Genomic DNA, 13,502 nt, shown 5'->3' with positions numbered 1-13,502 from the left:
GGAGGATGAGGAATGTACTGTTTCTTGGTCGCAGTTGCCTGCACTGTTATCACCAGCATAGCTTCGTCTACTCAAGAACTTACCCATTGGATGTGTAGGCAGAACAACGAATTCTGTATGATCGCTCGCACTCATAAATCAAGATGTTCGAACGCATTCATTGCCAGCGATCTGTACGCATCGACTGCGAGAGACGGGGGTAAAAAGGAAACGACTAAGACTACAGCAAAGTCCAGCACGGAGTCGGATAAGTATAGAGGCGATCCTGGACCGATACCCGAAAACCAACAGCAGCGGAAATAGGAGTCGTACGACGACTCGACACTCGAAACAGGGAACAATGCGACGGGGATAAGACCGCGGATTTTCTACGTGGGTGCGTGGGTACCTGGGTCATTACGGTACGTGTGCGGAGGAGTAGATATAGGATATAAGGGTGGGTGGGGAATGTGGGGATGCGGGATGAGCTGTGACAACTGTGCGTTCTACGGAACAATGCGCTTCTACGTCGTGATGGTAATTGCAATGGGGAAAGACGAATTACTGATGGTGGGGAAAGCGATAGCTGACGAGATGTGATGGGAGTAAGAAAGCAGATAAGTAACAGGGAATGTGAGGGCAAAGTTGAAGGAGAAAAGAAGAGGGGAAAGGAAGAGGGGAAGAGGGACTACGCCGCAGCACGCTTTGAGCGCGCACGGATGGAGCGGCCGTAGCGGTAAAAGAGGAACGGGATGGGGATCATGGCCAGCGAGATGAAGGCCCACGTCGATGCCGCCCAACCATTACCCAAGTTGTGGTACATGGCGGTGATGAACAGCGGCATCGCAGCGCCGGAACCCGAACGGATGACGGTCTTCGCAGCGAGTGCAGACGCGACGTAACCCGGGAAGGCGTCGATGAGGTACGCGTTCGCCGAGAAGTAGATGATGACCATTCCGAAACCGAAGGGAATGCCCGACGACACGGGGCCAACCCAGTGTCCGCCTCCAGGCATGACCGCGGGGGGGCTTGTCCAGCCGAAAATGAACAGGGAGATGGGGACGAACCAACACCCGATCATCATACCAACGAGACGATCCTCGGGGTCAGCGCGGCCACCCTTCTCAGCTGCGCGGCGCAGGTAGTCACGCTCGACGCGCGGGGTGACGAAGAGCGCGATGGCAACACCGATGAGGACGGATGAGAAAGTAACGCCGACGATGCCGTCGTTCCATGCGTAGTCCTCGCCGAAGACGACGGGGAAACTGAAGAAGAACGCGTAGAGCAGACCGTAGATGAGAGCAATGTACATGCTCATCAGCAACAGTATAGGCTCAGTGGCGATCATCTCTGTGGGAAGAAAATGAGCGGATGTGCGTTAGCAGTCAGGCAGCAAGAAGACTTACGGAATGGACGAAGGAGCGTTTCCGTGATAATCTGGCTGAGCGACGCCCTGAACAATTCTTGCTCAGTGGTAATGGTCATATCGCCAGTCAGAGCCCGCAGGCGCCGCGCACGCTTGCCGAGGAGGGCAGGTGCGAAGGTCTCGGGGATTGTCATCGTGGAGAGCGTGACGACACCAGCGAAGATCATGTTGACCCAAATGATCCACCGCCAGCCGATAGTTTCACCAATAAAGCCGCCGACAATGGGACCGAGGACGGGTCCACCGTAGGGGGCGGCGGCGAAAAGTGCGATGGCAAGACCACGTTCGTTGTTGTCCCATACGTCGGAAATTGTACCACCCGCAAGTGTGAGGGGTGCAGAGGCAAAGATACCGCAGAAGAATCGACAGATCAGCAGGGTCTGGATGTTCTGGGCGACGGCGCATGGGATGTTGAAGATGACGTAGAACAGGCCGGGGATGATCCAGACCGGTCGACGACCGTACAACTCGCTCAGTGGCGACCAAGCGAGAGGACCGATACCGAAACCGACGACCATGAGCGAAACGCTCAAAGCCGTGACGACCTCACCGACATGAAATTCTTCCTCGATGTCGCGGAAGTCACCAGTGATGACAGCAGATGCGAAAGCCACCTGAACGACAGCGATTGCGCAAATGATGGTAATGTCTGGAGCGTGGGCAGAGAACATGAGCAACGCATGACGCACAAAGGAGTGGCAAGAGATGACGTACACCACCGATAGAGGTTCGACCAATTACGAGGATCCTCGGCATCGCCCTCCTTCCATGTCACCAGCTTCATCTGTTTGAGCTCCCGCGCCTTTTCGGGGTCGGCGAGGGCTTGGGGTAGCCGGTAGATGTGTGAGGGTACTGGACGCAATGCGAGGTCGGCTGGAAGGAAACCGGTGTCTGAGACCGCACGATACTCATTCGTGAAACCACCGCGGTTAAGATCGGTGGTCCCGAACGGGAAGGACATATCAGGACGGTTGTCATCGTGCGATTCGTGTGTACGTGTGCGGGTGAGGGTGAGGTTGAGCTCGCGGTCGCGGGCTACGCCTTCGGGGAATGTGATGGTACGATGGGCGCGGGTACCATGGGTGTTCTCGTGCGCATAGTCGTGTGCTTGCACAGTGTTGGACTTGTGCGGAGGGTGAGTACGCGGGGGGCCATGAGCTTCCTCGGGAACAGCTATTGTAGATGTCTCGCTGTGAGGCATAGAGGGGGCGGAATTAGGGGAGTTGGCCATGATAGAGCGGGTAGAAGGAAAGGGAGGGGAGCGTGAGAGAGGATGAAGGTGGGGGGGCTGGCCCGAGCTCCATTCTTATATACGACCATACATGACGGATGTGTACGGGCTACTTGCGGGCGACGGAGGGTCGATCTTGCGTTCTCGGAAGGCCAGGGAAGGCGATGGGAGGAGGGAGTGTTGGCGCCGACAAATGTGGCCGAGACTGGCCCTCTACCCGCTTGTATCCGCCGGCTCCTCACGACAGAAACGGAGATCTTGGGCACGATTGGGCTTTCCGCGCCCGCTTAGCGGTGCTCGATGGCGAGATCATCGACCCTCGGAGGTCGACCGACAGTCCGTTTCTGGTCCGAACCTGGACCTGTTATGGGCGCATCCCGTTCAGCTCCGTCCCACCCAGACCTGACTAGACGCATACCTCCCCTCATTGTCTCCTATTTGGATCGTTCTCGGTGAACCTTCATGTCTCTGGGACCTCACCTCCTGACGTCGACCAGGAGGTTGTGTTGTGTGGGACATGAATGCCAGAGGATATCCATCTTGGTGCGGCCTGCGGGCAAGTTGAGGTAGGCGCCCCAAGGACTCGGAACATCGCGCGGGCGGTTGCGGAACACCCAAAATCGCGTGCGTTGCCGCATATGGGAAAACATGCTGACTAACCCATCTAGCCCGATTGCTTGCCTCGAATCTACTCAACACACAAAACTGGGACATCTCGAGCACCTTCTACAGTAGCGTACAACCTGCAGCGGCCATGATCCAGTCCTCGTACAGACACCAGTGCCTCTCAGCATTTGACCAGCCGGGTCGAAATTCGTGTCTAATCGGGCCAATACGCAATCCGTCAGGCCGCTTGTTTGACAACGACGAGGATCAACGGAGTCCTCGCACGTTGCGAAGAGCACACTTCATCTCCGCTACGGGAGCCTTCGGATCGGGTTACATTCAGCGGAACTATCGCGCAAGGCGATCTCCTCAGGTACGGAATGACTTTCCGCCGACAGATGGCTGTGCTGCCTGTAAAGCCCAAGTCTCTCGCAGTGAATCGTGATCGAGTACATGAACCCTCCTATGTACAAACCTGGGCCAGCTCGCAGTCCTCTTCTGCCATAGAGCCGCAAGGGGACCAGCTAAACTGCGCACAATTGGTTGCGGTTTCGCGTTTTTCCCACGCATCATGCAAAGAGTTATGTCCCAATACGGTAGGCAGCGTCAGTGCGGTGTTGAACGCCCTTATGCCACATGTTCAACTCTCAATTGTACTACCTCCAGCATCCCTCCTCTCATCATGGCTGAAAGCAGCGCCCTCCTGACCCCGTACTTCCCCGTCTACGCCCCCTCGGCCGAGTCAGTCACCCCAAACATCCTCGACCCCAGCATCTCCGCGATTCTCGGAGGTGACCATCCCGTCCTCCTTCCTGGAAAGGCATGGCCCCGCTGCGGGATATGCAACTTCCCCCTCATCCCATACATTCAGGTCAACGTCTCCTCCCCACAGACCCCGTCCGAGTTCCGGCAAAAGGTCGGTGTGCGGCCCGAGCCCGGGCACACTGTGATCTTCCAAGTGCTCGTATGCGCCGAGGACGAGAACGCCGCCTGCTTCCAAGACGCGATCGTGGCTGCAGACGCCTCCGCGTGTCTCGTGCGCGTCGTGCAGGCCTCTCCGAGCGCGGAGGACGATCCTGTCGTAAAGGCCACGCGGGCCGAGATTGCGGACGATAAGTTCTTCATGGAAGCACGCGTTATCACTGGTTGGACAGCGGGCAGGCCGGAGGTCGTGGATGCTGCGGACGGAGACGGCGGAGAAGACGACCTTCGCATGAGCCACGCACCAGCTGAGGGCCTGAAGCTCCTGGGCAGCCCGGTACGAGACGGTGCGCTTCCGTTTGAATTGCGTCTTCTTCAGATCGCAGCTGATCGCACTTCTTCGTCGTCTGTAGGACCATACTACAGTACCGCCCACGAAGGGTGCACGAAGCCACTGGCGGGCAGCGTGGGCGGTGACGCTGCTGAACCACAGCCTGCCAGCGAGCATTACGAATGGCGCTGCTTGCTTCAGCTCGGTACCAGCCTCGAAGAAGGTGCCCCTGTAAGTCCGAATTGTCGCTTTTCGGAGAGCTGTGCCGACTTACACTGTGCTTAGCTGTGCGTCGTCGGGAATACCTGGATAAACCAGTGCATCCGGCACCCGGAGGTTCTTGAGATGGTCATCGGAGGCGATTGGTGAACTTGCGTCGGAGAGTATTCGAGTTCTACGTGGACGTAGATCTGTTTGCTTGCGGTAGTCCAGGATGGATGTCGGATACTGTCCCTTAACTGCTTTCTTACCACGGCGCAGTGGCGATATTGCCTGGGAAAACATCATGATCTTTGTGACAGCGAGGGACAACTTCAGAAAATAGCAGTCCGTCTCCCGCTAAGTAATGTATCTACTACTTGCGCCATTCGGATCAGTAAACGGGACAAATCCTTCCTGCTGTGCCGTTACTGCCCGAGCAGATGTATCGGCAGATACTCGGGACAGGGGCGGGAGGCGACATACTCTCATCATATGAAATGGACGTCGACCGTGAGTTCCAACCGTAGTAGCCACGAGGAACTTGGCAGACCCCGTCGCGGGAGTCTGTAGAGGTGGGAACACAGTGACGGCAACCACTTGATAACGGAATAAATGGACCAGGAGGCGTGCAAGCAGTAGGCTGTCAGGGTCAAGGGGAGGAATCGCGACCGCTTTCATCTAATTCCTGAATACCACACACTGCCAGGGTTAGCCAGTCATCGGGATCGCTAACGTCAGGATTAACCATAGTGACTTTATGTAAGTCTGCCCGGGCCAGTGGACAGGTGATCGGACCAGGCGCTCAGTACTACACGACGGGCATTGCAGGATTTTCGACAGGCCAGTGATACTCTTGCCAAATGTAACCTTTTCGGGGAAACTGGGCTGAAAGGAGATAAAAGGCCAGTTAAAAGTTACATTACACAAACCTGTTACGACCTTTTTTGCCCTGTTACGGGATAGAACATCTTCCTTTGCCCGCCGCGCTACCTTGCCATGTTTGACTCGATCAGAGTACAGGCGTAACCATTTTTCTCAATTGTCTAGGTTGGTCTATCTAGTAGGACGTTAAAATCCTCCGGTGCCTACGCCAAGGTCCAAACGACGCCTTGACTACCCGCTCAATACTTGTCAAATAACCGTCGGAGCGCCATGCGTCGTTCCGCCACTGGGCGTAGTCCCGCCCTCGCAGCACATGCAGCTATCTACAGCCTCGACAAGTCCACGTCAAACAACCGTACACCCGATCGCACGTCCCCGACCTCTCGCCTCGCAAAGGCGGCATCTGCTAGCGTGCGCTCCGTCGCAGGCACATCGAGCGAGTCGAGCAATATTGACGCTTTATCTGGCATGATGGGCTGGAGGAGGATGCCACACTGCCGCAGTGTCTCGAATATCAGTGCTTGCACGTACGCAGCGTCTTGTGGAGACGTTTCTTTCGCCCATGGCGCCGTCTGGGTCATGAGGAGATTCGCCTGTGCCCGGAGCAGAGTCAGAGGCAAGTCCCAATCTCAAGAGTACACGTTAGCACTCACCGCATCTAGGACGAGGACGACCTCCTCGATGGCGTCGGCGACTTGGAAGCCCTCGACGTGCGTGTGGAACGTCAGCGCGAGTTTCCCAAGGCTGCGCTTTAGGGGCGCATAGCTGGCGTCGTCGGGAACATCAATGGGGCGCGGCCTCTTGACTTGCGCAACTTTCTTCATGATCTTGGCCGAGGTCGCGCGCATGAGGAGGTTACCGAGAGCCGAGATGATCTCTCTGCTATGCTTTTGCAATTGCTCCTGCGACCAATCTGACGAGGTGCGTCAGGCATGTACGGAATCCAGTAAGCTACGCTGAGCGTACCAACGTCATCCTTGAACCGGCCGCCCACTCGGGCAAGGTAGTATCGCACGAGGTCGATGCCGAACTCGTCAATGGCCTTGATCGGGTCGGCGACATTTCCAACAGACTTGGACATCTTGGCGCGGTCGACCGTCCAATGCGAGTGCGCAAGCAAGCGTTGTGAGAGCGGCAGACCAAGGGCTTGCAACATTGCCGGGAAGTACACTGCATGGAACCTGCCAAGTGATAGTTAGCAACAAACAGAGTGAGGGCGCGCACGACACGCACCGAAGGATGTCCTTGCCGATGACCTGGACGTTCGGCGGCCAGCCCTGTGCAGTTCCGGATGGGAGGCCCTCGACGGTCGACGGGGGGAAAGGATAGCCGACGGAGGAGAGGTACGTCGTCAACGCGTCGATCCACACGTAGATGGTGTGGTCCGGATCGTTGGGTACCGGAATGCCCCACGTCAGCCGAGACCGCTTGCGGGATACAGACAGGTCCTCTAGCGACTCCTGCAATGAAGCCATGATGTCCGTATGGTGCTGTGGGGGGTATATCGCCTCGGGGTGTGCTGCATAGTGGGAGAGCAAGGATTCGCGAAAGGCTGAGAGTCGGAACTTGTAGTTCTCCTCTTCCTGCCACTCTACGCGCGATCCAGACGTTGTCGACACGTAGTACTCGACGCCATCCTTTTCCTGTTGCGCGACTTGCGTGGTCGGATAGAAGGTCTCGTCCGAAACGGAGTACCAGCCTGCATGACTGCCTTTATAGATGAGGCCCTTGGCATCGAGTTCTTTCTACGGGATATGTCGGCGCGCGTGCGGATATATGTACGGGATTGAGCTCACCCACAGGTGCGTGACCGCGTCGCAATGCTGGCGCTCGGTCGTTCGAGTGAAGCGCGTGCAGGACACGTTAGCCTTCCGAGTAAGATTCTACCTTGGTTGCAAGGATATGACGACATTGATTGGAATGTGAGGGACGGAGAGACATACGCGGAAGTGCTCGCTCAGCTCATCACAGAACGCCAACGGATCCATGCCCTTCGCTTTCGCTGCATTCTGGATCTTCAGACCATGCTCGTCGGTTCCGGTTACAAAGTGCACTGGTTTCGAGGGGTCCACAAGCTTCGAGTATCGAGCGAATATATCTGCGACTACGAGCGAGTGCAGGTGTCCAATATGTGGTGCTGCACACCGAGTACATTAGCCCGGCTTTTCTGCGCGAGAAAGAAACCATACGCACCAGCATTAGGGTAGAATATAGGTGTTGTAATGTAGTATGGTTTCTGTCGTGAAGAGTCGGTTGCATATGCCCGTCGACATGTTTGGGGACAACAACGCCGTAAGGCGCAGCGGACAGAGACGGACTGCATGCACTCCGATGGCAGACACTGCAAAGAAAGCACGGTCGGGAAATACCGAGGGGATAGAAATTGGATTACTAAAGTAAGCATTAAGATAGACTAGATATTTTCCCCTAGGGCAACCTAGTAGTTTTACGGGGCTAACTTGATAAAAAAAACTTACTTAACCTTTATTTAGTCCAGTTATGAGATTGTTACTTACCCGACTGTAAAGTCCAACTCATCTGAAGCACCCAAATCAATGCAGCCGAGATGTCCGACCGCAGCTCTGACATTACTTATCCCTTCTCCTCATCTTGACTTCCTCGCCGCCAGGGACTCTCATTTTCAGTCTCCCAGCGCTGTATTAACCACTTTCGTGTTGTATCTTGTTCCCCACTAGTCCACTGCCGGTCTGCGGTAACGCCCCCGAAACATCAGCATGTCTGACGCGTTCGCCGATCTCTGGAACTCGACGGGCGCAGCTAAACCAGCCGAGCCGCCTCGAAAGCTCGGTGCAATGGCTGCTGCGACGAACACGATGCAAACTGTTGCAAGAAGGCCGCAGAACGATGTGTTCTCCATGCTTGCTGCTGCCGGTTCGTCCTCCTCCAATACCTCTCGATCAGCCACACCAGCACAGTCACCGGCCCTGGGATCCAACGCGCCACGACCTATGCAGAAGACTCCTAGCGGAGGTCCAGCGAAACCAATAGGACTAGGAGGAGGAGGAGGGGACGCATTCAGCGGTCTGCTCTCAGGCACCTTCTCATCCGCATCAAATGGTGCAAATCTCACTATGGCCCAGCGCGCAGCCCTCGCGGAAAAGGAGAGAATAGAGCGAACACAGAAGACACATGCACCGGTTCCTGCAGTTCAAGTCTCGTCTGCATGGGCTGGTCTTGACGCGCTGGGAGCATCGTCTGTTTCCACCACGCACACCCAGACGTCTACCCCAGCTCATGATGCACTGGATCATCTTGGCTTCGACTCGTTCTCTAGTTCCCCCGCCCCAGCACCTGTGCGTACGGCATCGAAGTCCCCACAGCCCGCCTCCGCTCTGGACGATGACTGGGGATTCGGGGACTTCCCGTCTCAGCCCCCCGCAGCCCCTCCTAGGTCAATGAAGGCTACGCCCATCTCGGACTTACTCGGCTTCGACGACTTCGTCCCCGCCTCCTCATCTCGGCAGTCGTCTTCGCCCGCTCCTCCGCGGTCCGATACCCCTGGAGACTTCGACTTCGGAGACAGGGAAGATGGTCTACTGGGCGATCAGTCAGACGAGGATGACATCCTTGGCGATTTAGGAAAGCCGATAGAACAGTTAGCAGCCGTGAGTGTGCATTTGCCTTCCTACCTGGCCATTCGCAAACGGCTTTGCACAGAAGCGTTCTACACGCAACACACCTTCCCCTCAACCGCCGCAGTCAGGACAGCGGTCGCGTGCGGTTTCACCACCTCCGCATGTCCTCGGACAGATCGTCGAAATGGGCTTCTCAATACAGCAGGCGAAGGTTGCGCTCGCTGCGACGGATAGCGGTCTCGACGTGCAAGCTGCGCTTGAAACCCTCCTCTCAAACGGCGCAGGCGCGTCATCTCCTGCCCCAGAGCAGGAACGTCAACGGAGACCTCAACGCGAGACAGGGCACGAGCGGTACTACAGCTCGGACGAAGAGAACGTCCCGTCGCGCCCGCCCCAGCATCCCCCTGCTCGTGCCTCTCCACAGTCGCAGCCTCGAGCGGCGCGCGAGCGACCTGGTCGGGACGGCCAGGCACTTACCGGTGACAACGCGCGGAACTTGCAGGGGCAGGCAGACGAGCTCATCGCGCAAGCGAGCAAGATTGGGCTAAGCATGTTTAACCGCGCGAACGCGCTCTTTAAAGAGGGCAAGGAGCGGGCGATGCGTGCGTATGAGGAGCGGTCCGCCGCCGCCGCCGCCGCTGCTGCCGGGTCATCCCGACAAAACACAGGCGAAGTCGCGCGACGCAACGGTAGACCAAAGTGGATGCAGGACGCTGCCGAGGATGAGCATGTTTCATCGCCAACCCAGAATGGCGGTGGGTTCAAAGATCATGACGACGACGACGACTTGCACCATGCACCCGCTCGTCCTCAGGCGAAGCAGCCCCCTCCGCGTGCTCAGGAACCCCCGCAGCCTGCTGAGACCCCCCTGTCGCGTATGAAGGTTGGCAACCTCTTTTCGGATGATGCGCCTACTGTCTACGTCTCGCCGTTCCGACGCAAGACCCCAGCACGCACGCAGGCGACCGAGACGCCCTCACCCGCTCCTGCTGCTGCGTCAAGGCCTACCCCCCCTAGTGCCCCATCCCCTGCTCCCCTCATCCAACGCCAGACCGTCTCGGCATCACAATCCGCCATAGCCGCATCCGCACAGCAGAAGGCTGCCGGGACGGAGAAATTTAAGCTTGGGCAATACGGAGAAGCCGAGACGTTCTACTCCGCTGCCATCGCCGCGCTCCCTGACAAGCACCTCCTCCTGATTCCGCTCTATAACAACCGCGCGCTGACACGCCTGAAGAACGGAGACGCGGCTGGTGCGATCGAGGACTGCACGGTCGTGATCGACCTTATTGGGCCTGCGTACCATCCCTCGAAGGAGGCCAAGGTGACGCGTGAAGACGAGGGTGCAAGCGTTGACCTTGCTGACGCGCTCATCAAGGCGTGGCGCAGGCGCGCAGAGGCGTACGAGGGCAAGGAGAAGTGGGAGCTCGCGAAGCAGGACTGGGAGTCTATCGCGGGCTCCGAGTTCGCAGGCAAGGCCCGCACGGAAGCGTTCACGGGCATCTCGCGCTGTCGCCGCATGCTGAACGCGAATGTCGACGCCGCTGCACCTGCACGACCCCCAGCTGCGAAGTCTCGCCCTGCTTCAGCACGACCCATAGTGCGATCGAGGGTTCCGACGCCCCCATCCGAGGCGCTCAATCGCGTGCGCGAGGCGAATGTGGCCGCGGAGGCGGAGGACCAGGAGAAGCACGAGCTCAAGGATACGGTGGACGCGCGCTTGATGGCGTGGCGCGCGGGCAAGGAGAACAACATTCGCGCACTGATTGCCAGCCTGGACACGGTCTTGTGGCCGGAGCTGGGGTGGCAGAAGGTCGGAATTCACGAGTTGGTGAGCCCGTCGCAGGTGAAGATTCGCTACACAAAGGCGATTGCGAAGCTGCACCCAGACAAGGTTTGTTCCTTCATATCTACGTATGCTCTATCTTAGAAGCTGATCATGTTACGAATATCCTTGCAGCTCAACGTGAAGAACACGACGCTGGAACAAAGAATGATTGCAAACGGGGTCTTTGGGAGTTTGAACGAGGCGTGGAATGCGTTCAAGCCGTAACATGGGTAACTATTTATGATTTATTAGGATAGGACGGTACGTTACTTTGTACCGAAAGACGGTGCTGTAGGGTTAGACCATAGAATCTGTGACATCTATTATCTTGTTGACTTCACAGATGCGCACGAAGAATGCGAGAGGTGAGTGCACATGCGGAGATCAGCCTAGCCCAAACACCTCCGAGTCCATTCGAGTCCATGTGGATCATTGCTACATTCGATCGGTCGTCCGTATTGTTGCAAGGCAGCAATCTGCACCTTCTTTCTCAAGATTATATCCCTACTTCCTCGAGGAGAACATAAGTGCGCCTCCCGGCCAGCCCCGAGGACGCACTCACTCAGCGGGATGCTGCGTGGTCAAGCCAGCTTGAGCGAAGCCAAAAACCTGAAGAGGTACAGGACGCAAAACGTGCACAGAGTGTCCAGGGAAATATGATGCATATTCCACGGTGTATCTACTATAATCCTCGCTCTCTACAGTACCCATAGTACAGCTACAGCTGTTTACTCGAAGCACTGCTCCCAATCCCCATTCCCATTGTTGCGGGCATAGGACTGGCTCCCGACAAACGCGTCCAGCGTGCACAAGCCATCACCGGAGCCACAGAACTCCAGCGGCATGAGCGCATCGTTCACAAGCACGCGCACGTGCGTCTGTCCATCGCAGCTCAGCCGCTCCACGACCATCCTCCCCGAGAATGGCAGCATCTTCTCATTCCGCCACGTCCTGCTCGGATCTGGGTTCGTCGCGTTCAGTGGCGTGCTCTGCCTGAAGAGGCCCATCGCCGCGAAGATGGCCGCCATCTGGTTGTCGTGCGAGAAGTCCGCGTAGAACGTCCGGTTCAGCGGGAAGGTCGCCGGGTCTGAGTCTAGCGTCGAGTTCGTCTGCGTCTGGTCCTGCACAGCAGTGCCGGTAAGTCGCGCTAGGAGCTCGTTGATGTACCCGACGCCCTGCACGGGCCCGAGCGGCTGTCCATAGCCAGTGCCGTAGTACTTGTCCAGGTCGCCGCTGTACATGAACGCAGAGCCCGCGTCGAGCGCCTCGTACACGGCGCAGAAGTCGCCTGGACGCTCCTTTGCGACGGTGTCGAATGGGCAAAGAGTAAGCAGGTTATAGGTGTCAGTGTCGGTCAGGTTCGCACCCACGGCGCCCGCGTTCAGGCGGGCTGTCATGGGCGGAGCGAAGGTCGCGAGCCAAGCGTTGGTCTCGGGATCAGAGTCCCCCGCGGCGGGACACATGTTGTCGTCGAGAGTGTCATTGCCCTGCGAGGCATGAGCGGAACGGTATTATGTTGGAAATGTTTGACCTACTGCTTCCGAGAGGATCACTGACACTGCGGGATTGTAGCGATGCGCGCTCGCAGCCGCGAAGCCGGCTGTCCAGTTGGACGCGCTGTCGACAACTCGAGGTCCGCTTGAGGCGCGAACGAATGGCTCTTGGCCCTTCAGTATCCAGGAATAACGCTCAAACGCAACTCTTCCAGCCTCGTACGACCTACATTTGTTTTGTGAGCGGTTGAGACAGCACACGACATTGACACTTACTGCGAAGCTCCGAAAGGCACCAGATTGTCCTGACCAAGGTCGTACGTGTAGTCCTCGACGAATTCAAGGAGCGAGTCGGTGGAGTCAGTCACTGACTGAAGTTTGGAAAGAGCGGCCTTAATGCGGGTTGCGGCACCGGAGGTCGGGAAACGAGCCCCATGACGTTGTATCTGGTTGTAATCAGGCACAACTCGACGTTAAGAGATGTACACCCACTTACGAGGTTGACCTGGACAATGCGTATCAGCGACACGGTCCTTGAAACGTTGGGGTCACAATATATGAAGCACACACCTGATCGACGAGGCAGCCGTCGGGGGGCGCCTCGTACGTCCCAGCGGCAAAGTACGGCGAGTACATCGACCAACTCTGCTGCACGTCGTCCGAAATCCCGATTGAGGGCACTGACGAGGCGTCGATGCGAGAGTAGTGTATGCGCGGTGAAACGAACGCTGCATATGTGTAGCAGAGATAAGTCAGGGTTATCAATGCGAGGAGCGCCATGATTGCTGGGCGAGGCCTGAAGATCTCAGCGCTCTTGAGGCGAAAGCGATGCGGACAATGGTCCACCAGCAAGGGTAGCTGGTCAGGGGGGTATCTGGAGGAGGCCTTCATGAGGGAGCGAAGACAAGAAGAGCAGACATAACCCGGGCTCACCAGAATAGTCAGGCTGCGTGCGGCCTATCTTCGCTGACGCCGAGACTGGCAGTGCGCGCGCGGTCCCTTGGGCAC

At 57.3% G+C, this 13,502-nt stretch overlaps 5 protein-coding genes across 5 annotated transcripts; 2 read left to right on the top strand and 3 right to left on the bottom strand.

The window, feature by feature from the left end:
* Positions 1-667: 667 nt before the first annotated feature.
* On the bottom strand, positions 668-2,606 carry L226DRAFT_542496 (MFS general substrate transporter; the record flags this gene model as incomplete). Its single annotated transcript, XM_067682130.1, has 3 exons — positions 668-1,329; positions 1,386-2,054; positions 2,120-2,606. The coding sequence occupies 3 exons, from the start codon at positions 2,604-2,606 to the stop codon at positions 668-670; spliced, it is 1,818 nt and encodes a 605-aa protein (XP_067541921.1).
* Positions 2,607-3,885: 1,279 nt separating this feature from the next.
* Positions 3,886-5,100, top strand: L226DRAFT_608597 (uncharacterized protein). Its single transcript, XM_067685946.1, has 3 exons — positions 3,886-4,510; positions 4,577-4,725; positions 4,780-5,100. Exons 1-3 carry the CDS (start codon positions 3,925-3,927, stop codon positions 4,861-4,863), a joined length of 819 nt encoding a protein of 272 aa, XP_067541920.1. The 5' UTR covers positions 3,886-3,924; the 3' UTR covers positions 4,864-5,100.
* An 800-nt stretch (positions 5,101-5,900) lies between these two features.
* L226DRAFT_453812 (uncharacterized protein) lies at positions 5,901-7,900 on the bottom strand (the record flags this gene model as incomplete). The annotated part of the gene is made up of 7 exons (XM_067675151.1): positions 5,901-6,170; positions 6,231-6,490; positions 6,544-6,758; positions 6,811-7,322; positions 7,374-7,460; positions 7,521-7,714; positions 7,771-7,900. The coding sequence occupies 7 exons, from the start codon at positions 7,898-7,900 to the stop codon at positions 5,901-5,903; spliced, it is 1,668 nt and encodes a 555-aa protein (XP_067541919.1).
* Positions 7,901-8,173: 273 nt separating this feature from the next.
* Positions 8,174-11,319, top strand: L226DRAFT_499569 (uncharacterized protein). The gene is made up of 3 exons (XM_067677730.1): positions 8,174-9,203; positions 9,256-11,067; positions 11,134-11,319. Exons 1-3 carry the CDS (start codon positions 8,313-8,315, stop codon positions 11,224-11,226), a joined length of 2,796 nt encoding a protein of 931 aa, XP_067541918.1. The 5' UTR covers positions 8,174-8,312; the 3' UTR covers positions 11,227-11,319.
* A 315-nt stretch (positions 11,320-11,634) lies between these two features.
* On the bottom strand, positions 11,635-13,388 carry L226DRAFT_529752 (phytase). The gene is made up of 4 exons (XM_067679683.1): positions 13,063-13,388; positions 12,771-12,947; positions 12,537-12,720; positions 11,635-12,488 (listed from the first exon to the last, which is right to left on the bottom strand). Exons 1-4 carry the CDS (start codon positions 13,272-13,274, stop codon positions 11,730-11,732), a joined length of 1,332 nt encoding a protein of 443 aa, XP_067541917.1. The 5' UTR covers positions 13,275-13,388; the 3' UTR covers positions 11,635-11,729.
* Between the last annotated feature and the right edge of the window lie 114 nt (positions 13,389-13,502).

Source organism: Lentinus tigrinus, assembly GCF_003813185.1.
Source record: "Lentinus tigrinus ALCF2SS1-7 unplaced genomic scaffold L226scaffold_2, whole genome shotgun sequence".
NCBI lineage: Eukaryota > Fungi > Basidiomycota > Agaricomycetes > Polyporales > Polyporaceae > Lentinus > Lentinus tigrinus.
This window is presented reverse-complemented; position numbering and strand designations above follow the sequence as displayed.